The 23,207-nt window shown below is 49.0% G+C and overlaps 1 protein-coding gene across 1 annotated transcript in view; it reads right to left on the minus strand.

Annotated features, from left to right (window-relative positions):
- Nucleotides 1–20,892, minus strand: part of p3h2 (prolyl 3-hydroxylase 2) — a 174,881-nt gene extending 153,989 nt beyond the window's left edge. The window contains exon 1 of the mRNA XM_014149483.2: nt 20,156–20,892. Coding sequence (XP_014004958.1) covers nt 20,156–20,575 — 420 coding nt within the window. The 5' untranslated portion in view covers nt 20,576–20,892. The remainder of the gene's footprint in view (nt 1–20,155) is intronic.
- Between the last annotated feature and the right edge of the window lie 2,315 nt (nt 20,893–23,207).

The raw sequence follows: 23,207 nt of genomic DNA on the forward strand, positions 1-23,207 counted from the left end.
TGCTGTGTGGATTGAGCAGTCAACAAGTCGAGCAGTCATTTGAAAGAGTAAGAACATTTCAGCAAGACAACTCAAAGGCGAAATCTATTGACGCCAAGATAATGGAATTCATTGCCCTTGACAATCAACCGTTCTCTGTCGTGGGCGATGTTGGCTTTCGCCGACTGCACACAAGTGCTCTATTTTTCAGATGTTGCACTACAGTAACAGCATCACGACATACATACTATGGAACTATTTTCTATTATAGAATGTTGTGTGTTCTGAATTTGCATGTGGAAGCCAAGTGCCACCACTACTTTCAGTAACACTGTCAAAGCTGTACAAAAAAATCTGCAAACAAGCAAACACCGGCCACGAACGATGTGTTTACAATACCACGTTGGTAATAAAGCATTATTTGATCGACCACAACTGCTGGGGCAGCTAGCTAGCTTTAGCTTGTTACCTAGCTAGAACCAATACAACCAGCCTGAAAACAATGACCAGTAGAAACTGCAGTCATTTTCATTATTCTTAGCAATGATTTAGGAATCCTTGTGAGTAAGTATTAGCTAGGTAGCCACTTGTTGTTTGCCTATTGAAATTCAGTTCATGAAAATAAATAGCTAACCAGCTACTTAACCCTGTTGCCCAAAGCTAACGTTATAAGCAGCCAGCGTGCTTCATCTGGCTAGTGAAGCTCGACCGGACCGGGTTATGTGTTGTGAAGCTAGCCACAATAAGGATTAGGCACAACAGTGGAATTTGTGGTTTGCCTTCAAAATAAAAATACCTCTGAAAGTGATGCAGAAGGTTACAATTGGTGGAATCATGCCATATTTAGCAGAGATAATGTTAAACAATGTTGGCATGTGAAGCAATGAAATGGGGTATCAGTCTACTCGGTGACACCCACAGAACACAACTGTGAAGAGTTTACGCAAATATTAGCGTTGTAGCTCTTATCGCGGGACTGTGACTGTGTGAAATCACCTCCTCATTCAGCCTATTGTGTGTATTGACATTCATATTGCACTGTACAGCTTTACCTAAGGACTGGGGATCAATGAAATGGGGTATCAGTCTACTCAATACCCAAAATATTTTTTCCATTTTCTCCAAAACATCCACGCAGTATTGTTTTTCCTCTGGAATAGTGTTCAATACACATAGGTTGACAATAAATGTGGCTCAATTCACAGTTGTTTCAGAGTCCCGCAATAAGAGCTACGTCACTAATGTTCTCTGGGTGTCACTGAGTAGACTGACACCCCATGTCATTAATCCACAATCCAGAGGCAATTGCCCACAATGCAATTCTAAAGGCTAATACATCCAGTGTGATTTCAACAGATTGTCAAATGAACAAATTGTCATTTTTTGATTTTATATAACAACATTCCAAACTCGTTTAGCATCATCTATTCAATTGTGGCATAATTCTACTTTTTGAATTCATTTGTCAATGTCATACTTTTATTTTGAAGGCTAACCGCAAAGTCCACTATTGTGGCTAGCTTCACATAGACGGGTCCGACCACCATTAATCAAATAAGAAGAAATTAGAAAATTAGGGTTATTTCAGATGATGGCACCTAGCTATATAGTTAGCTAGCTAACTATATAGCTACTGAAATAGATGTCGTTTTGCTTTGTTTTTGGGGAAGGACATTGTTTGCATTCATGAGCCAGCTAGCTTTTGTTATGACCAGCACTGTAGGTGTGCGAGACAACTTTACCAGCATCATAGCATACGTATCGATGAATTGTTGTGACATATGAAATACGAGTGATAGTGTAATCATTGTGTAATAACTACGTAAAAATTATGTGACGTGCAGTCATATTCAAGTCCTGATCGGTCAACAAGCTTATTTGACACGAGCTTATTTGACAATACCAAAAGCTTATTTGACAATACCAAAAGGTATTCCATAGAAGTCCTGGTTGAGAATGGAACAACGAAACAGCACAGCAAGTAAGTGAAATAAATAGGTGTTGATTATGTTTTACTGGTAATGGGGACATACGTAAATGCCCCAAAAAAACTACTTTTTGTTCAGTGTGGTGTGTGTGTGTAACCTTTATTTAACTAGGCAAGTCTTAAGGATTACCCCCTTTTTTACATTTTTCGCCTAAAATGACATACCCAAATCTAACTGCCTGTAGGTCAGGCCCTGAAGCAAGGATATACATTTTCTTGGTACCATTTGGAAGGAAACACTTTGACGTTTTTGGAAATGGAAAAGGAATGTAGGAGAATATAACACATTAGATCTAGTAAAAGATAATACAAAGAAAGAAAAAAATCTTTTTTTGTATTGTTTTTGTACCATCATATTTTAAATGCAAGAGAAAGGCCATAATGTATTATTCCAGCCCAGATGCAATTTAGATATTGGCCATTAGATGGCAGCAGTGAATGTGCAAAGTTTTAGCTGATCCAATGAACCATTGCATTTCTATTCAAAAGTTTGTATCAAGACTGCCCAAATGTGCCTAATTTGTTTATTAATAACTTTTCATGTTCAAAACTGTGCACTCTCCTCAAACAATAGCATGGTATTATTTCACTGTAATAGCTACTGAAAATTGGACAGTGCAGTTAGATTAAAAATAATTTATGCTTTCTGCCAATATCAGATATGTCTATGTCCTGGGAAATGTTCTTGTTACTTACAACCTCATGCTAATCGCATTAGCCTATATTAGCTCAACCGTCCCGCAGGGGAACCACCAATCCTGAAGAAGTTCATTTAACTGTGCTAGAATGCTTATAAGGCCCCTAAAATGTTAAATATCAGTTATCGGTATCGTTTTTGTTGGGCAAGGAAAATATTGGATATAGGTGTCGACCAAAAATGTAATATCGGTGCATCACTACGTTGCACATTTGGCAGTGATCTGACAAGAAGGATGGACGTCTGGCAGTGGTCTGACAAGAAGGATGGACGTCTAGCAGTGGTCTGACAAGAAGGATGGACGTCTGGCAGTGGTCTGACAAGAAGGATGGACGTCTGGCAGTGGTCTGACAAGAAGGATGGACGTCTGGCAGTGGTCTGACAAGAAGGATGGACGTCTGGCAGTGGTCTGACAAGAAGGATGGACGTCTGGCAGTGGTCTGACAAGAAGGATGGACGTCTGGCAGTGGTCTGACAAGAAGGATGGACGTCTGGCAGTGGTCTGACAAGAAGGATGGACGTCTAGCAGTGGTCTGACAAGAAGGATGGACGTCTGGCAGTGGTCTGACAAGAAGGATGGACGTCTGGCAGTGGTCTGACAAGAAGGATGGACGTCTGGCAGTGGTCTGACAAGAAGGATGGACGTCTGGCAGTGGTCTGACAAGAAGGATGGACGTCTGGCAGTGGTCTGACAAGAAGGATGGACGTCTGGCAGTGGTCTGACAAGAAGGATGGACGTCTGGCAGTGGTCTGACAAGAAGGATGGACGTCTGGCAGTGGTCTGACAAGAAGGATGGACGTCTGGCAGTGGTCTGACAAGAAGGATGGACGTCTGGCAGTGATCTGACAAGAAGGATGGACGTCTGGCAGTGGTCTGACAAGAAGGATGGACGTCTGGCAGTGGTCTGACAAGAAGGATGGACGTCTGGCAGTGGTCTGACAAGAAGGATGGACGTCTGGCAGTGGTCTGACAAGAAGGATGGACGTCTGGCAGTGGTCTGACAAGAAGGATGGACGTCTAGCAGTGGTCTGACAAGAAGGATGGACGTCTAGCAGTGGTCTGACAAGAAGGATGGACGTCTAGCAGTGGTCTGACAAGAAGGATGGACGTCTAGCAGTGGTCTGACAAGAAGGATGGACGTCTAGCAGTGGTCTGACAAGAAGGATGGACGTCTAGCAGTGGTCTGACAAGAAGGATGGACGTCTAGCAGTGGTCTGACAAGAAGGATGGACGTCTAGCAGTGGTCTGACAAGAAGGATGGACGTCTAGCAGTGGTCTGACAAGAAGGATGGACGTCTAGCAGTGGTCTGACAAGAAGGATGGACGTCTGGCAGTGGTCTGACAAGAAGGATGGACGTCTGGCAGTGGTCTGACAAGAAGGATGGACGTCTGGCAGTGGTCTGACAAGAAGGATGGACGTCTGGCAGTGGTCTGACAAGAAGGATGGACATTTAGACAAATTCTGATCTGTGGAGATTAAGGTTGTCTTAGCCGATGGTCTTGTTAGGGTTTTCATGCACTAGAGAACATATTTTTCCCAATTTGATAAAGCCCAGCTTTTAAAAACAGATTGGCCTTTAGTTTGTACTCTATCTCCCCCATCTCTCTTTCCCCCTCTCTCACACACACACACACACCACACAGACACACAGTCATATAAACACATGTGTTTGTTGTCCAGCCTCTCTGAAACTCGGGTCTAGGGTTGATGACAGCATAGAGGCCGTGGGTAAACAATGAACACCTCTAATTGAATTTCACAGGAAACAACCTCATAGCCTCAGGGTTGACGAGTGAGAGCTGAGAGCGACCGCACCTCTGACTCACATGTTTTTCACACTCATATAGAAACTTAAAGATGCATTAACTGTTTAAGTCTTCTCAGAAAAACTCTGGTAACTTTTCCAAAATCCCTAGGTTTTCCAGAAATACCCATTAGAATATTAGCAAGATATCCGGAATCCTTAAAATAGGATTCCTGGAAAGGGGAGATACATTAATTTTTCAACACTATTCATCACATGAGACATTGAAGGAGACATGCAACATGTCACCAGTCTGCCATTTCAAAAGGCCTTAAACAATACTAACATAGCTGCCACATTGGACTCATGCATCAGAAAGTACATGTCATCCAACATCGCTACTACATTTGTCCTACTGTCTGATTGGACATGGCTTGCACAACACAGGCCCCAGATCAGCTCCTGCAGTGTGGCTGTGTTGATTGAATCCCAGTGGGTAATCAGAGACATATGGATCTGCTCTGACATTTGTGGACCAGGCCACTGCTATACTATCCCAGCCACATACCAAAGCTCCTCAGTTCTCTGTTTCTACAGAGGACTTCAGTCAAGTTTAACCAATGACTGTACATATGAATGGACAAAGCCATCAATCATGTGACACAATTCATTCCTATGTGAAGACTCACATTTCAAGCCAAGGAAGTTGGTTAAGATGGCATCTTGTGTGGGAAATGTATGTAGACATAACATGCAGAGTGAGCTACTCCAGGAAGTGATGTTGCAGGCTAACTCAGTGCTGCCCCCTCTCATTGAGTATCTCAAGTTGAAGGCCTACAGGGTACTGCAGGCTGCCATTGAGTGGCGCAGTGATCTAAGTCACTGCATCTCAGTGTAAGAGGTGTCACTGCAGTCCCTGGTTTGAATCCAGGCTGCATCACATCTGGCCGTGATTGGGAGTCCCATAGGGTGGTGCACAATTGGCCCGGGTTTGGCCGTGGTAGGCCGTCATTGTAAATAAGAATTTGTTCTTATTAAAATAAACCCTTTTTAATTTTTTTATTAGCATCTGAATTATCCTTATAACTTCTTCTGTGATTTTAAAATAATCGGTTATAGGAAATACATCTGGTGTAACAGAAGTAATTATTGGTACCATGATTGTATTTGAATGTTTTTACATTTTTTTATTAAAACACTAAGATTGCCATTTTCCAATTCACTATAATGGAAGATCCTGTTTTTTGCAAACAAGGCCTGCAGTACTGCTGTTTGCCTTGAACTTCGTGGCTTCAATGTTAGGGGGTAGTCGTCCTCCCTGAGTTTAACTCAATTCACTAGAACAGAGTTCAATTCATCGCATGAATGTGCAGCACACAGAGTAAAAGCTAGCTAGACTAATCTCCTCAGATGTACAATTAAGCAATGGTCCAGGCTTCACAGAAGATGATAACATCTAGATTTATTTGAAAAAATAAAAAGACGAGGACAATTTCAAAGTCCCTTTTCTCCAAATATTTAAAAATAGAGTGTACTTCCTGCCCCCATGACCTCGATAGCGCCCACCCTAAACACATCAGCTCTCCAGAACTTCCAGGAAATACTGCGCAGGGGAGAGAAGCAACATGAGAACCTAGCTGAATTTATAGCACATGGCTAGGCAGAATTAGCTACAGTATAGACTGACGTAAGATCCCTCAGCAAACTCTGAGAATGTCACTTTCCATGTGGTAACTTCTCAGACAAGGGCTTAGTCAATGCTAAAACTGACTCTTTCTTAAATCAAGAACATAAGAACACAATATCAGTCAATGTCATCTTAGTCAAAACCCCAAACTGGTGGTGACTAACTCGGTCCTGCCATTAGTGTACACAACCCAGTGTACACAACCCCTTTCTCATTTCTCCCCACTGTGACAGACTGGACAGACACACCCAGGAAGAATCCACCACAGTTGGTCTTTCCCCTCATCATCTCAATCCTCCCCAACCCCAACCCAGTCTCTCCTCAGCATCTCAACCCTCCCCAACCCAGTCTTTCCCCTTATCATCTCAATCCTCCCCAACCCAGTCTCTCCTCAGCATCACAATCCTCCCCAACCCAGTCTTTCCCCTCCTCATCTCAACCCTCCCCAACCCAGTCTCTCCTCAGCATCACAATCCTCCCCAACCCAGTCTTTCCCCTCCTCATCTCAACCCTCCCCAACCCCAACCCAGTCTTCCCCTCATCATCTCAATCCTCCCCAACCCAGTCTCTCCTCATCATCTCAATCCTCCCCAACCCAGTCTCTCCTCAGCATCTCAATCCTCCCCAACCCCAACCCAGTCTTTCCCCTCATCATCTCAATCCTCCCCAACCCCAACCCAGCGCTCTCCCTCTACCCCTACACCTCTACATCAGGCTTCCCTGTGGCTCAGTTGGTAGAGCATGGTGGTTGCAACGCCAGCTCTACACCGCTCCCTCTACACCGCTCCCTCTACACCGCTCCCTCTACACCGCTCCCTCTACACCGCTCCCTCTACACCGCTCCCTCTACACCGCTCCCTCTACACCGCTCCCTCTACACCGCTCCCTCTACACCGCTCCCTCTACACCGCTCCCTCTACACCGCTCCCTCTACACCGCTCCAACGCTCCCTCTGCAGCACTACCTTTACACCTACACCTCTACAGCACTCCCTCTACACCGCTCCCTCTACACCTCTACACCGCTCCCTCTACACCTCTACAGCTCTACACCTCTATACCGCTCCCTCTACACCGCTCCCTCTACACCTCTACACCTCTACACCGCTCCCTCTACACCTCTACACCGCTCCCTCTACACCGCTCCCTCTACCCCTCTACACCGCTCCCTCTACCCCTCTACACCGCTCCCTCTACACCTCTACACCGCTCCCTCTACACCTCTACACCGCTCCCTCTACACCTCTACACCGCTCCCTCTACACCTCTACACTGCTCCCTCTACACCTCTACACCTCTACACCACTCCCTCTACACCTCTACACCGCTCCCTCTACACCGCTCCCTCTACACCTCTACACCGCTCCCTCTACACCTCTACACTGCTCCCTCTACACCTCTACACTGCTCCCTCTACACCTCTACACTGCTCCCTCTACACCTCTACACCTCTACACCGCTCCCTCTACACCTCTACACCGCTCCCTCTACACCGCTCCCTCTACACCTCTACACTGCTCCCTCTACACCTCTACAGCGCTCCCCTCTACACCGCTCCCTCTACACCGCTCCCTCTACACCGCTCCCTCTACACCGCTCCCTCTACACCTCTACACCGCTCCCTCTACACCTCTACACCGCTCCCTCTACACTTCTACACCGCTCCCTCTACACTTCTACACCGCTCCCTCTACACTGCTCCCTCTACACCTCTACACTGCTCCCTCTACACCTCTACACTGCTCCCTCTACACCTCTACACTGCTCCCTCTACACCTCTACACTGCTCCCTCTACACCGCTCCCTCTACACCTCTACAGCGCTCCCTCTACACCTCTACAGCGCTCCCTCTACACCTCTACAGCGCTCCCTCTACACCTCTACAGCGCTCCCTCTACACCTCTACAGCGCTCCCTCTACACCTCTACAGCGCTCCCTCTACACCGCTCCCTCTACACCTCTGCAGCGCTCCCTCTACACCTCTGCAGCGCTCCCTCTACACCGCTCCCTCTACACTGCTCCCTCTACACCGCTCCCTCTACACCTCTACACTGCTCCCTCTACACCGCTCCCTCTACACCGCTCCCTCTGCAGCGCTCCCTCTACACCTCTGCAGCGCTCCCTCTACACCTCTGCAGCGCTCCCTCTACACCTCTGCAGCGCTCCCTCTACACCTCTGCAGCGCTCCCTCTACACCTCTGCAGCGCTCCCTCTACACCTCTGCAGCGCTCCCTCTACACCTCTGCAGCGCTCCCTCTACACCTCTGCAGCGCTCCCTCAAAGCCCATAGTGTAGTTCTGTGGGATTAACAGTAAACTGGATAAAGAGTAAACGGTCAGTTCTATAGACAAATGGTCCTTTGGTCTCTCTGGATGTGCCGTCTGGCCTCACAGCAGTCCATCCTCACAAAGCTGTCCGAACTTTCACTTCCCAGATAGTTCATTCAGAACTGATAAGACGGAAGGATCCTTCCCAAGGATACACTCAAGTTCATCCCCTAACAGGCCACACAAGAAATCACATCACATATTTACTCACACACACACGCACGGAGCATACAGGAACCACAAAACTCTCTCACTTCAATGCCAAACCCGGAGCCCTCCACTCAAACTGATGAACGCCTCTTTAATGAAAAGAAGAATAAGTAAGAGAAACCCTCCACTCTGGTCACCGGCTGGTTGGATCAGGCTACTGCTCTCTGCCATCATCCTCCAATTAATTACACCTGATTAAGAATGCACTGTCTCATTGAGCCAAATTCCCAGGTTGATCTAAAGCAAGGAGCTGGAATCAATATCAAACAAACAGCAGACGCACCTGTCCTGCCTTTAGTGTACACTACCCAGTATACACTACCCCACTACCCCTCTACCCCTGCTCCTGGATGCAGAAATGAGTGCATGGACAACCAACTTCTCTCTGTGGATTGATTAAGTCTTTACAATTATGTCAACACAGTTGAGAATGTCACTTCCTGGCCAGGTTTCTCTCTTCTCTCTCTCTCGCTCTCTATGCAGCCTCATCTCCCGTCGCAAACACTGCAGTCTTCTCGGCAGTGCTTCCCAGCGTCTTCCCTCCTTTCCCCTAGCCTTCTGATTGTTAAATGAGGTAGAGAGCATTAGTGTGATGCTGTAACATAGAACAGTTCATTAGGGAGACTGCACCCACATTCCTGCTGTGCTGGTATCCGCTCAGAGGCAGTCATGCAGACAGTCTTTGGCCAAGCCCAGTGCCACTCTGTCTAGATCCATCCATGATCACCGTGGGCACAGTGCAGTAAGTTAGTTATGGCATGCTTCAGAGTCAACCAACCAGCGGTGGATTCAGGAGTGGCACACATGCAGAAATGAATGTGCACTGCTACTAGCGGGGGAAAGCTAGCAATGACATGCTAGCTGTTCCCGTAGTCTTCCAGTCAATGATCCAACGATTATCCATTTAAAAGTGCGGTGGGCCACTTAATAAATGCATGTAGAGAAAACCCTGCATCGCTCCTGGTCCTTAACCTGTGGGCTAGAGCTGGCTCTCAACACAGGAATGTGGAGACGAAGGTTGTGCTCTGGCTCTTTCACCATGCATCTTCCCTGTCTAAGCTCCTATCCTTCATCAGTGAGCAATATCCCTTATCAACAGGTTCCAGAGATAAATTCTCTCTATTCCGGGGTCACCAGGACACCGCCATTAGGGGATGGATTTCTGTTTGATGTAAATAATATTCAGTCCCTCGACCCCTTCCTCCTTCTCAGCACTTAAATCCTCTTCAATTATCAGCAACAGAGGACAACACCAGGATCTGCTCTCCCCATGCCAGATACTGCTCCAGAACATTGTGTAATAGAAATGTGGGGGAGAGAATTTGTTTGATATTTTTCCACTCGAAAAACCCCAGCTTCCAACTCCAACCTTCCTAGCTGGTGATCCATTTGGTGTGGGGATCCCTCCTAGCTGGGGATCCATTTGGTGTGGGGATCCCTCCTAGCTGGGGATCCATTTGGTGTGAGGATCCCTCCTAGCTGGGGATCCATTTGGTGTGAGGATCCCTCCTAGCTGGGGATCCATTTGGTGTGAGGATCCCTCCTAGCTGGGGATCCATTTGGTGTGAGGATCCCTCCTAGCTGGGGATCCATTTGGTGTGAGGATCCCTCCTAGCTGGGGATCCATTTGGTGTGAGGATCCCTCCTAGCTGGGGATCCATTTGGTGTGAGGATCCCTCCTAGCTGGGGATCCATTTGGTGTGAGGATCCCTCCTAGCTGGGGATCCATTTGGTGTGGGGATCCCTCCTAGCTGGGGATCCATTTGGTGTGGGGATCCCTCCTAGCTGGGCTTCCATTTGGTGTGGGGATCCCTCCTAGCTGGGCTTCCATTTGGTGTGAGGATCCCTCCTAGCTGGGCTTCCATTTGGTGTGAGGATCCCTCCTAGCTGGGGATTCATTTGGTGTGAGGATCCCTCCTAGCTGGGGATCCATTTGGTGTGAGGATCCCTCCTAGCTGGGCTTCCATTTGGTGTGGGGATCCCTCCTAGCTGGGCTTCCATTTGGTGTGAGGATCCCTCCTAGCTGGGCTTCCATTTGGTGTGGGGATCCCTCCTAGCTGGTGATCCATTCGGTGTGGGGATCCCTCCTAGCTGGTGATCCATTCGGTGTGGGGATCCCTCCTAGCTGGGGATCCATTCGGTGTGGGGATCCCTCCTAGCTGGGGATCCATTCGGTGTGGGGATCCCTCCTAGCTGGTGATCCATTTGGTGTGGGGATCCCTCCTAGCTGGGGATCCATTTGGTGTGGGGATCCCTCCTAGCTGGGGATCCATTTGGTGTGAGGATCCCTCCTAGCTGGGGATCCATTTGGTGTGAGGATCCCTCCTAGCTGGGGATCCATTTGGTGTGAGGATCCCTCCTAGCTGGGGATCCATTTGGTGTGAGGATCCCTCCTAGCTGGGGATCCATTTGGTGTGAGGATCCCTCCTAGCTGGGGATCCATTTGGTGTGAGGATCCCTCCTAGCTGGGGATCCATTTGGTGTGAGGATCCCTCCTAGCTGGGGATCCATTTGGTGTGAGGATCCCTCCTAGCTGGGGATCCATTTGGTGTGGGGATCCCTCCTAGCTGGGGATCCATTTGGTGTGGGGATCCCTCCTAGCTGGGCTTCCATTTGGTGTGGGGATCCCTCCTAGCTGGGCTTCCATTTGGTGTGAGGATCCCTCCTAGCTGGGCTTCCATTTGGTGTGAGGATCCCTCCTAGCTGGGGATTCATTTGGTGTGAGGATCCCTCCTAGCTGGGGATCCATTTGGTGTGAGGATCCCTCCTAGCTGGGCTTCCATTTGGTGTGGGGATCCCTCCTAGCTGGGCTTCCATTTGGTGTGAGGATCCCTCCTAGCTGGGCTTCCATTTGGTGTGGGGATCCCTCCTAGCTGGTGATCCATTCGGTGTGGGGATCCCTCCTAGCTGGTGATCCATTCGGTGTGGGGATCCCTCCTAGCTGGGGATCCATTCGGTGTGGGGATCCCTCCTAGCTGGGGATCCATTCGGTGTGGGGATCCCTCCTAGCTGGTGATCCATTTGGTGTGGGGATCCCTCCTAGCTGGGGATCCATTTGGTGTGGGGATGCCTCCTAGCTGGGCTTCCATTTGGTGTGGAGATCCCTCCTTACTGGGGTTCTACTCCTTTTCCTCCTGTTCTTGGCTGGTTGGCTCAGGTTGGCTAATTGGATCAGCGTGACGATAACGCTTTCAATGAGACCGATGCCACGATGATCACTGGAAAATGAGTCCTAGTAATTGGTTAAGGTCACAACCCCCCCCCAAGGTCCACAGAAGTCCAGCCCATGTCTTCATCTCAGAGATCCAGGTAGGAGAGGGTTGGAGCTGAACAATAACAGGTAGCCTGTTGAGTGGATATCAAACCATCGTTCACAGTGGAGAAACAAGTACCTGAATTGCTCATGTGTGTAGAGCCTTGAGCGAAAACTGGTGATAAACGTGGCACTCCGGAGAGAGAGGTTTTATTAGATGTATGTACGGGATACACCGTCCAACACAATGCTTACCGGCAGGTTCCTTCTCGACAATGCAACAATAGAAGTCACATAAAGTAAACAAAGTAAATACTGTGGAACACTGTGTCTCCAAGAACAGCAGGATCCAGACAGTGTGGTGACCTAGTGGGGGGGGGGGGAGTTTCCCAAACAAAGTGACAATGGGAAATCAGTTTATCCACAATGAGATACATAGCGACATGCAGTCCAATGTGTCATATGGTGGGCCAGATGGAATTTGCAAAGGCAGATCCACATATGTCAAATAACTTCATGAATTAATTATAAATCAAACAGTTGGGCCATCTGGCCCTATTTAGAGCTGTATATAACCTCTGACCCTAGCCAAATCCCAAATAAATACAGATGTTCAAGTGATAATTTCCTTGCGTTCCTTTGTCTCTATAAATGTGTTGTGGTTAATTGGCAATAAATGGTGAACAGTAACACAATAACTTTCCTAGCCACAAAGAAAACTTCAAAACATGGAAACAAGTCACTGAAGAGACGCAACCCTGTCCCCCCCCAAACAACTACCTTCTCTTTCACTTCAAACAGCACCTACAGGTCCTATATGGACAACCCTGTCCCCCCCCCAAACAACTACCTTCTCTTTCACTTCAAACAGCACCTACAGGTCCTATATGGACAGGATGTGGTTAGAATCTCTGGTTCACACCAGTTCACACATCTCTCAGAGTGGCCTACAGGTCACCATCCCCAGGATGTGGTTAGAATCTCTGGTTCACACCAGTTCACACATCTCTCAGAGTGGCCTACCGGTCAGCCTCCCCAGGATGTGGTTAGAATCTCTGGTTCACACCAGTTCACACATCTCTCAGAGTGGCCTACCGGTCACCATCCCCAGGATGTGGTTAGAATCTCTGGTTCACACCAGTTCACACATCTCTCAGAGTGGCCTACCGGTCAGCCTCCCCAGGATGTGGTTAGAATCTCTGGTTCACACCAGTTCACACATCTCTCAGAGTGGCCTACCGGTCAGCCTCCCCAGGATGTGGTTAGAATCTCTGGTTCAGATCTCTCAGAGTGGCCTACCGGTCAGCCTCCCCAGGATGTGGTTAGAATCTCTGGTTCACACATCTCTCAGAGTGGCCTACTGGTCACCATCCCCAGGATGTGGTTAGAATCTCTGCTTCAGATCTCTCAGAGTGGCCTACCGGTCACCCGCCCCAGGATGTGGTTAGAATCTCTGGTTCAGATCTCTCAGAGTGGCCTACCGGTCAGCCTCCCCAGGATGTGGTTAGAATCTCTGGTTCACACCAGTTCACACATCTCTCAGAGTGGCCTACCGGTCAGCCTCCCCAGGATGTGCTGGAGATAAGCACCTAGCCTAGAGGCCAATGGAGCCAATGAGTCCAGGTCCTGAGAGTCCAGGGGCCGCGGAGGGCTTTTGATCCTGCTGTGGGTTTGGGATGTGGAGCCAGCTCTGGCCAACCACCAGCTACTACTGGGGGCTACCTTGGGCAGAACAAGAGTCTCCCTTTACCTCATGCACAAGCCTGGCGTGTCTCTCCTTTTAGTAAAGCAAACAACTGGAAAACAAAATATTTGCCTGGCTAAATGGTGGGAGAATTGGGGACACGCACCAGTCAGACTAGGGTAGAACAGTTGGCGTGTCTGTGTTGGTGTCTGTGGGCCCTTCTGCTGCCAGGCCCGAAAGGGGCCATTATGCCAGAGAGCGGGTCCAGAAGTGGGTGTGTGAAGCTGGAATGTTAAATAATGGAGGAATGTTGTTTATTTTCGCGAGCACCCCCCAGCTCGACAACACCCACGCACGCACGCCCCCAGCTTGACAACACCATGAACGGCCCCCCCAGCTCGACAACACCACGAACGCCCCCCCAGCTCGACAACACCACGAACGCGCCCCCCCCAGCTCGACAACACCACGAACGCGCCCCCAGCTCGACAACACCCACGAAGGCGCGCCCCCCAGCTCGACAACACCACGAACGCGCCCCCCCAGCTCGACAACACCACGAACGCGCCCCCAGCTCGACAACACCCACGAAGGCGCGCCCCCAGCTCGACAACACCACGAACGCGCGCCCCCCAGCTCAACAACACCACGAACGCGCCCCCCAGCTCGACAACACCACGAACGCGCCCCCCAGCTCGACAACACCACGAACGCGCCCCCAGCTCGACAACACCACGAACGCCCCCAGCTCGACAACACCACGAACGCCCCCCAGCTCGACAACTCCACGAACGCCCCCCAGCTCGACAACACCACGAACGCCCCCCCAGCTCGACAACTCCACGAACGCGCCCCCCAGCTCGACAACACCACGAACGCCCCCCCAGATCGACAACACCACGAACGCCCCCCAGATCGACAACTCCACGCACGCGCCCCCAGATCGACAACTCCACGCACGCGCCCCCCAGATCGACAACTCCACGCACGCGCCCCCCAGATCGGCAACTCCACGAACGCGCCCCCAGCTCGACACACACTGACACATATTCACAGAGCCTGCTCTTATCGATAGAGTTGTATTAGGCCAGCCAATAGGAATGCCTCAGATCTACCTTTGTACCTCAAGGCCTTGATGTGCCACATTCTAGCCAGTTCATGAAGACATCAACACACTGGGAGACATGCAGACACGTGGAGGAGGCCAGAAAACAGCCATGGCGACATTAGTTAACGCCTTGTTCTGCTTGAAAATATCAGAATACATTTTCCCTTTGAGCACAGATTTATAGGCCTGGGTCAAGGCCATGCAATTACAGTACATGAACTAAACGTGCCCCCTATTATTATTATAATACACTGAGTGGACAAAACATTGCTCTTTCCATGACAGACTGACCAGGTGAATGCTATGATCCCTTATTGATGTCACTTGTTAAATCCAAAGGGGGTGCAACTCAATATTAGGAAGGTGTTCCTAAAGTTTTGTACACTAGAAGCGCTGGGCCTCGACGGACCACTCCCACCCCCCCTTCAAGCTAATGAGCAGTCATTCTGACTCCCACGTTCTAACAGTTGAATTCCATTTAGCCGTTATCCCTTTTCCTAACAGGTGACACAATTTTAGTAACTTTCACTTACTTGACACACTTTTGTTTGTTGTGCGTAAAAGTCTCCGGTTTTCTCCTTATCGTGTCCCTGTCATGTTGTCATTCTTCAGCACTGTTGTGGGGTACCATGGCTATGCATGTGCCTCAGTTGGTGAAGAGGGATGGAGCTCCTGTCTTTGTTCATGGTGCCGGCCAGACTTGTTTTCTTTGCAAGCAACTTGTTCGCCATTGACAGTGAAGTGAAGAAATTGTCCATGGTGACATTTCTTCCCTTGCCAACGTAAAGTTCCACAAGCCTCGCCACCACATCCTCAGACACTGGCTCACCTGCTGCCCAATGTGGAAGTATTCCCAGATATTGAAAGCTGTTCAGCATGTACAATGACGCACACTCTCACTGTGTAGCCTTCTCCAAGTAGGCCAGAATAGACTACTGCTTCTATTTAGTGGACTGATATCGGGTACATACCACTTTAAGATTACAGTTAGAATGGATCTGTTCTTCATTCACGATTGGTGATTGCATAATTATTCATTGTTCGCTTCATTAACTCGCCCATTCTCCCCCATCATACTTTTCTTAAAGTATTTAATCTGCTGTTATATGTGTGAAATTTGTTTCGGTATAGTTTAGGTTCAGTTGAGGCAATTATCAGGGTGATTATCAGATGCACTTTTAACAGTCACAAGAAGGAGCGGAGCAGGCTCTACTGTCAGGAGAAGGAGCGGAGCAGGCCCTACTGTCAGGAGAAGGAGCGGAGCAGGCCCTACTGTCAGGAGAAGGAGCGGAGCAGGCCCTACTGTCACGAGAAGGAGAGGAGCAGGCCCTACTGTCACGAGAAGGAGAGGAGCAGGCCCTACTGTCACGAGAAGGAGCGGAGCAGGCCCTACTGTCACGAGAAGGAGCGGAGCAGGCCCTACTGTCACAAGAAGGAGCGGAGCAGGCCCTACTGTCACAAGAAGGAGCGGAGCAGGCCCTACTGTCACAAGAAGGAGCGGAGCAGGCCCTACTGTCACAAGAAGGAGCGGAGCAGGCCCTACTGTCACAAGAAGGAGCGGAGCAGGCCCTACTGTCACAAGAAGGAGCGGAGCAGGCCCTACTGTCACAAGAAGGAGCGGAGCAGGCCCTACTGTCACGAGAAGGAGCGGAGCAGGCCCTACTGTCACGAGAAGGAGCGGAGCAGGCCCTACTGTCACGAGAAGGAGCGGAGCAGGCCCTACTGTCACGAGAAGGAGCGGAGCAGGCCCTACTGTCACGAGAAGGAGCGGAGCAGGCCCTACTGTCACGAGAAGGAGCGGAGCAGGCCCTACTGTCACGAGAAGGAGCGGAGCAGGCCCTACTGTCACAAGAAGGAGCGGAGCAGGCCCTACTGTCACAAGAAGGAGCGGAGCAGGCCCTACTGTCACAAGAAGGAGCGGAGCAGGCCCTACTGTCACAAGAAGGAGCGGAGCAGGCCCTACTGTCACGAGAAGGAGCGGAGCAGGCCCTACTGTCACGAGAAGGAGCGGAGCAGGCCCTACTGTCAGGAGAAGGAGCGGAGCAGGCCCTACTGTCAGGAGAAGGAGCGGAGCAGGCCCTACTGTCAGGAGAAGGAGCGGAGCAGGCCCTACTGTCAGGAGAAGGAGCGGAGCAGGCCCTACTGTCAGGAGAAGGAGCGGAGCAGGCCCTACTGTCAGGAGAAGGAGCGGAGCAGGCCCTACTGTCAGGAGAAGGAGAGGAGCAGGCCCTACTGTCACGAGAAGGAGAGGAGCAGGCCCTACTGTCACGAGAAGGAGAGGAGCAGGCCCTACTGTCACGAGAAGGAGAGGAGCAGGCCCTACTGTCACAAGAAGGAGCGGAGCAGGCCCTACTGTCACAAGAAGGAGCGGAGCAGGCCCTACTGTCACAAGAAGGAGCGGAGCAGGCCCTACTGTCACAAGAAGGAGCGGAGCAGGCCCTACTGTCACAAGAAGGAGCGGAGCAGGCCCTACTGTCAGGAGAAGGAGCGGAGCAGGCCCTACTGTCACAAGAAGGAGCGGAGCAGGCCCTACTGTCACAAGAAGGAGCGGAGCAGGCCCTACTGTCACAAGAAGGAGCGGAGCAGGCCCTACTGTCACAAGAAGGAGCGGAGCAGGCCCTACTGTCACAAGAAGGAGCGGAGCAGGCCCTACTGTCACAAGAAGGAGCGGAGCAGGCCCTACTGTCACAAGAAGGAGCGGAGCAGGCCCTACTGTCACAAGAAGGAGCGGAGCAGGCCCTACTGTCACAAGAAGGAGCGGAGCAGGCCCTACTGTCACAAGAAGGAGCGGAGCAGGCCCTACTGTCACAAGAAGGAGCGGAGCAGGCCCTACTGTCAGAAGAAGGAGCGGAGCAGGCCCTACTGTCAGGAGAAGGAGCGGAGCAGGCCCTACTGTCAGAAGAAGGAGAGGAGCAGGCCCTACTGTCAGAAGAAGGAGCGGAGCAGGCCCTACTGTCAGAAGAAGGAGCGGAGCAGGCCCTACTGTCAGAAGAAGGAGCGGAGCAGGCCCTACTGTCAGAAGAAGGAGCGGAGCAGGCCCTACTGTCAGGAGAAGGAGCGGAGCAGGCCCTACTGTCAGGAGAAGGAGCGGAGCAGGCCCTACTGTCACAAGAAGGAGCGGAGCAGGCCCTACTGTCACAAGAAGGAGCGGAGCAGGCCCTACTGTCACAAGAAGGAGCGGAGCAGGCCCTACTGTCACAAGAAGGAGCGGAGCAGGCCCTACTGTCAGAAGAAGGAGCGGAGCAGGCCCTACTGTCACAAGAAGGAGCGGAGCAGGCCCTACTGTCACAAGAAGGAGCGGAGCAGGCCCTACTGTCACAAGAAGGAGCGGAGCAGGCCCTACTGTCAGGAGAAGGAGCGGAGCAGGCCCTACTGTCACAAGAAGGAGCGGAGCAGGCCCTACTGTCACAAGAAGGAGCGGAGCAGGCCCTACTGTCACAAGAAGGAGCGGAGCAGGCCCTACTGTCACAAGAAGGAGCGGAGCAGGCCCTACTGTCAGGAGAAGGAGCGGAGCAGGCCCTACTGTCACAAGAAGGAGCGGAGCAGGCCCTACTGTCACAAGAAGGAGCGGAGCAGGCCCTACTGTCACAAGAAGGAGCGGAGCAGGCCCTACTGTCACAAGAAGGAGCGGAGCAGGCCCTACTGTCACAAGAAGGAGCGGAGCAGGCCCTACTGTCACAAGAAGGAGCGGAGCAGGCCCTACTGTCACAAGAAGGAGCGGAGCAGGCCCTACTGTCACAAGAAGGAGCGGAGCAGGCCCTACTGTCAGGAGAAGGAGCGGAGCAGGCCCTACTGTCAGGAGAAGGAGCGGAGCAGGCCCTACTGTCAGAAGAAGGAGAGGAGCAGGCCCTACTGTCAGAAGAAGGAGCGGAGCAGGCCCTACTGTCAGAAGAAGGAGCGGAGCAGGCCCTACTGTCAGAAGAAGGAGCGGAGCAGGCCCTACTGTCAGAAGAAGGAGCGGAGCAGGCCCTACTGTCAGGAGAAGGAGCGGAGCAGGCCCTACTGTCAGGAGAAGGAGCGGAGCAGGCCCTACTGTCAGGAGAAGGAGCAGGCCCTACTGTCAGGAGAAGGAGGGGAGCAGGCCCTACTGTCAGAAGAAGAAGCGGAGCAGGCCCTACTGTCAGAAGAAGGAGGAGCAACGGTGGAAAAACATTTTAAAAAGTGACATGCTCTCATAAAACTGGTTGTAACTCTGTTTGTGATATTAAGATTCTAACAAGCACAGTGTGTTAAATAGACTTATTTATATAGACTTATTTATATAGACTTATTTATATAGACTTATTTATGACAAGTCAATGAAGTAGGGGGCTTGACTTTTTTACAAATGGCAGAGTAATAACAAATATAAAATCATGAGCAGTGAAAATGACTGCTTTAGCAGTTCTAGTGTTAAAGAGGGGAGGTGAACGGGGCACTTTAGATTTCTTCACAGTTCAAATAGATCTTGATCAAATAGATTTCACGTTGTTGGTGCTTTCGAGATGGGAATAATTAACTATTTTTGAGATGTTGTTAGGCAGGCATATACATGTTTGTGTTTTTAGACATCCAGATTTAACATTGGACTTTGAGGGGCACCACCATGTAATCCAGGCTGTATGACATCCGGCCGTGATTGGGAGTCCCATAGGGAAGAAAACAATTGGCCGAGCATCGTCCGGGTTTGGCCGGGGTAGGTGTCATTGTAAATAAGAATTTGTTCTTAACCGAGTTGCATAGTTAAATAAATACAAATAAAAGTAATCAGATACCAGTGTAGTAGTTTCTGTGTAACGGGCTGGTCGGTCATCCAAAGCAAACACACACTTCTGTGGCTGCTGCCAGCTGTTGGCATGACAACTGCACACCATCTGGCCATTAAAAAAAAGGAACCATGAAATTCTCTGATGGAGAACAAGTTCACAGATGTGTGTACCTGTTTCGATTCAATGGCAGAGGTATTGTCTTGAAAACGTTATGAATGAAGGCAGAGAGGCCATTACCATTCCATAACCTGCGGTGTGTAGGCCTACTATGGATGTACCTGCGTGTGTGAGAAAGTCCTGTTGGCTTCAGAGAAATAGTACGTTTTGTGAGGATGCTTCACAGAACTGACGGAAATTCCCCTCTGTGTCTTACCTGAGCTACTACAGCCCGTCATGTGTTATATGTACGCTAGTAATTGGAGACAGTAGGGATGGGGAAAGACAAAAGTTTCACTCAAGTCCCAAAAATGATACAGTAGGCTATATATCAGATATACTTGGGCGTAACATTGTGTTTTGTCGCGTCGCTACGGAAAGGGCAACACCATCACACCGTACAGCACACCGGGTAGAGACGGCGTCACGTTGCTCAGCAGCAGCAACAGCTGGGTGAGAATACAGCCGCCTGTGTAGGACACCAAATGATGCACTGTAGCCTAATAAAGATGACTCACATAATAAATAACTACATCAAAAGTTGTTGGTGAGATTTACTAAAAAAATATTTTACCTTCTGATAAGCCAACTGAAGATAGTTGTACGGGATTCGTCTGTGGAAATCCTGGATGACATCCTCGCTAACTCGGTGCATGGACTGTGTTCCAACTGTCTCTTCAATGCACTCGTTCTGACAATTGGATCTTCGGAGAACCACGTCAAAGAACTGCAGGTCCATGGAGGCGGAATCAAACGGGTGCTGGTTCTGGCATCTCAGCCGACATCGGACTTTAGTCTGGCGGACTTCTGCGTAGCTGCTGAGCGCTCCCTCCATGTGTCGCACCACATCTTTATAGTCACTTCTGTAAAAGGCTTCGACGGCATTGTTGTATAAAAGGTCGTAGGGCTCCAACGAACCACATGAAGAAGACAACAACAGTGTTTGAAGAACAATCGACAAGATACTACCGATAGAAACATGCACAACATCCATCTTCGGCGTTAGTTATGTTTTTCACGCTCCTCGGGTTTGTGCTAAAATGACCAGGGCAGCTTGCGGAGTCCAGATAGAAGATGTGATAGTCACGTGGTAGGCTAAAAGTTGAACACGGTTTGGAAATCGGACTACTTCAGTCAAGGAAACATTTTCTGTAATGACCCCCCTCTCTCGCTCCACTAACTCCGACCCCTCTGCGACTCAATTCATGGTGACATCTCACCGAGTTCTTACGATATTAGCAGTCATTTGACATAATTGTAAAGTTACTAGACTAAGCTTTATGATTTGCCCGATGGCACTACATGAAATAACTATTTTATCATAGCAACATTCAGCCTAGATCTATAGGCTATTTCACAACAAAAAATTGAAATCCTAACTGGACGTAGCCTACTGTTTAAAGTGTCAACATATATATTGTAGCGACTCGGGCTGGAATGTCGAGGGTTCGAAACCTGCTCCTTGCTGTTTCATTACAATATCTATAGTCTGTACTAGTAACACACGGGATTCAGTAACTACTGTTCAGTTTTATAGTACTGTTGGCTAAGGCTACACTGCAGGTCTACCTTCTAGTCTATATTTTCCTACAAATACACATGTTTGGCGACACAATGTTAAATGGGACTCTTTTCAATCCACGTTTTCCTTTAACCAAACTTGTTCTGTGATCTCTGAGATCGAAGAATGGCTAGAGTGGAACAACGCCACAGTACCTCAGATCATCTCGAGTAACACGCTGTGAAAATGTTCAATCACTGTACATGGTCTCCCCCTACAGGTCCCAATACTCTTTCTAGTACTTTCTGCAGAGCTTCATTACTTGCCCCTATGGCATATATAGGTAACTGCCAAAATAAATAAAACAAGGAAATATATTGAAAGCAGTTGCTTCCACAGGTGTGGTTCCTGAGTTAATTAAACAATTAACATCCAATCATGCTTAGGGTCCATTATGTTGGTTACCATGGCTAGAAGAAGATATCTCAGTGACTTTAAAAGAGGAGTCTCAAAGGAGCGTAGGGGGTTTAATAAAGGCTGGTGTGTGTGTTTTTTGTTTGTTTAACTTTCCTTGTGGGTACCAGAAGTCCTCACAAGGATGGTAAAACAAGGAAAATTTGAGATATTTGAGGAAAAATGCTATTTTAGGCTTAGAGGTTAGGTTTAGGGTTACAATTGGGGTTAGGATTAAGGGGTTAGGGTTAGATTTAGGGTTAGGGAAAATAGGATTTTGGATGGGAATCAATTCCTTGGTCCCTACAAAGATAGCAATACAGAACTGTGTGTGTGTCAGTCACCACAACTAAGACCAATTGAACACTTATGGGAGATTCTGGAGCGGTGCCTCAGACAGTGTTTTCCACCACCATCAACAAAACACCAAATTATGGAGTTTCTCATAGAAGACTTCTAGACACGTGACGCTGTTCTGGTGGCTCATGGTGGCCCAATGCCCTATTAAGACACTTTGTGTTGGTGTTTCCTTTATTTTGGCAGTTACCTGTATATCAACAATACCTTATTCCAGGGATCATCAACTAGATACAGCCGTGGGCCGATTTTTTTCTTGAGGTGATGGTCAGGGGGCCGGGCCATAATTACAAATAATTTGTAGATTGCAAATTGACCACAAGAGGCCCAAACAGACTAAAACAATCCTTTCAAACAGTGCTTACATTTGTATACAATCACATATATCTCTCCTTTATGCGTGGGAATACTTTGGGACAAATTTCCCAAATTAAAACACTTGGAGCTGATTTGCTGGTGTTTTTACAGTATTTTATGTCCAAAAATAAATATTAAAAATACATGTATTTTTTGTGCTCAGAAAACTGGGGGCATTTAAAATCACCGCCCCGCGGGCCGCCTGTTGGGGAAACCTGCTTTATTCCTTTCAACAACAAGATCTTAAGACAGCATACAGTATCTATGAATCAATGCAACCATGTTTTGGATGCGGAAGAAGAACTATTTCCATATCACAATATGAGCCATATGGATTGTGATTGTTACGTTCCCCAGTTCCTGTGTTGTGGTTTTGTTTGCATGTGTGTGTTGCAGGATGGCTTCCTGGAATTCCCCCAAGCAGCTGATTGGTCGGCCATTGCTAATTGGAGCTGACCCCGCCCCCTCGTCAGGATACAGCTGTATCCCATTACAGACTCCTTCTCCAGCTATATAAGCCAGTGTTCTATTGCTCAGAAGAGAGATGATGAGTGTGTCCTGTGTTGTTGTTGAGAGCGCTGATTGATATGTCCTATGTTGGTTTTTGCAGAGAGAGAGATGATTGTTATGTCCTGTGTTGGTTGTGAGAGAATTGTGTAGCTGCTTCTGAGGTATGTGTGTGCCAATAGGATGCAGTGTTTTTGATGATTGAAATTGTATACTTATGTTTGTGTTCTGTTTCATTTGTTCCCAGGGGAGAAGGCACCTAGGGAGTGCTTAGGCAAGAGGCCCGCGGGCATACATAACCTGTAGTATTCACCCCCTGTATTTTGGTTAGTGCACCAGGTGGTGTTAAGTAGTGGGTAGGAGAGGGGGGCTTTGATATTTACTTGCTTTGGTTCCATTCAGCCCCTTTTCACCAAATGCACAGTGTGATGGAATAAATTCCTAGTAAACG

This window comes from Salmo salar, chromosome ssa16 (assembly GCF_905237065.1).
Source record: "Salmo salar chromosome ssa16, Ssal_v3.1, whole genome shotgun sequence".
Taxonomy (NCBI): Eukaryota; Metazoa; Chordata; class Actinopteri; order Salmoniformes; family Salmonidae; genus Salmo; species Salmo salar.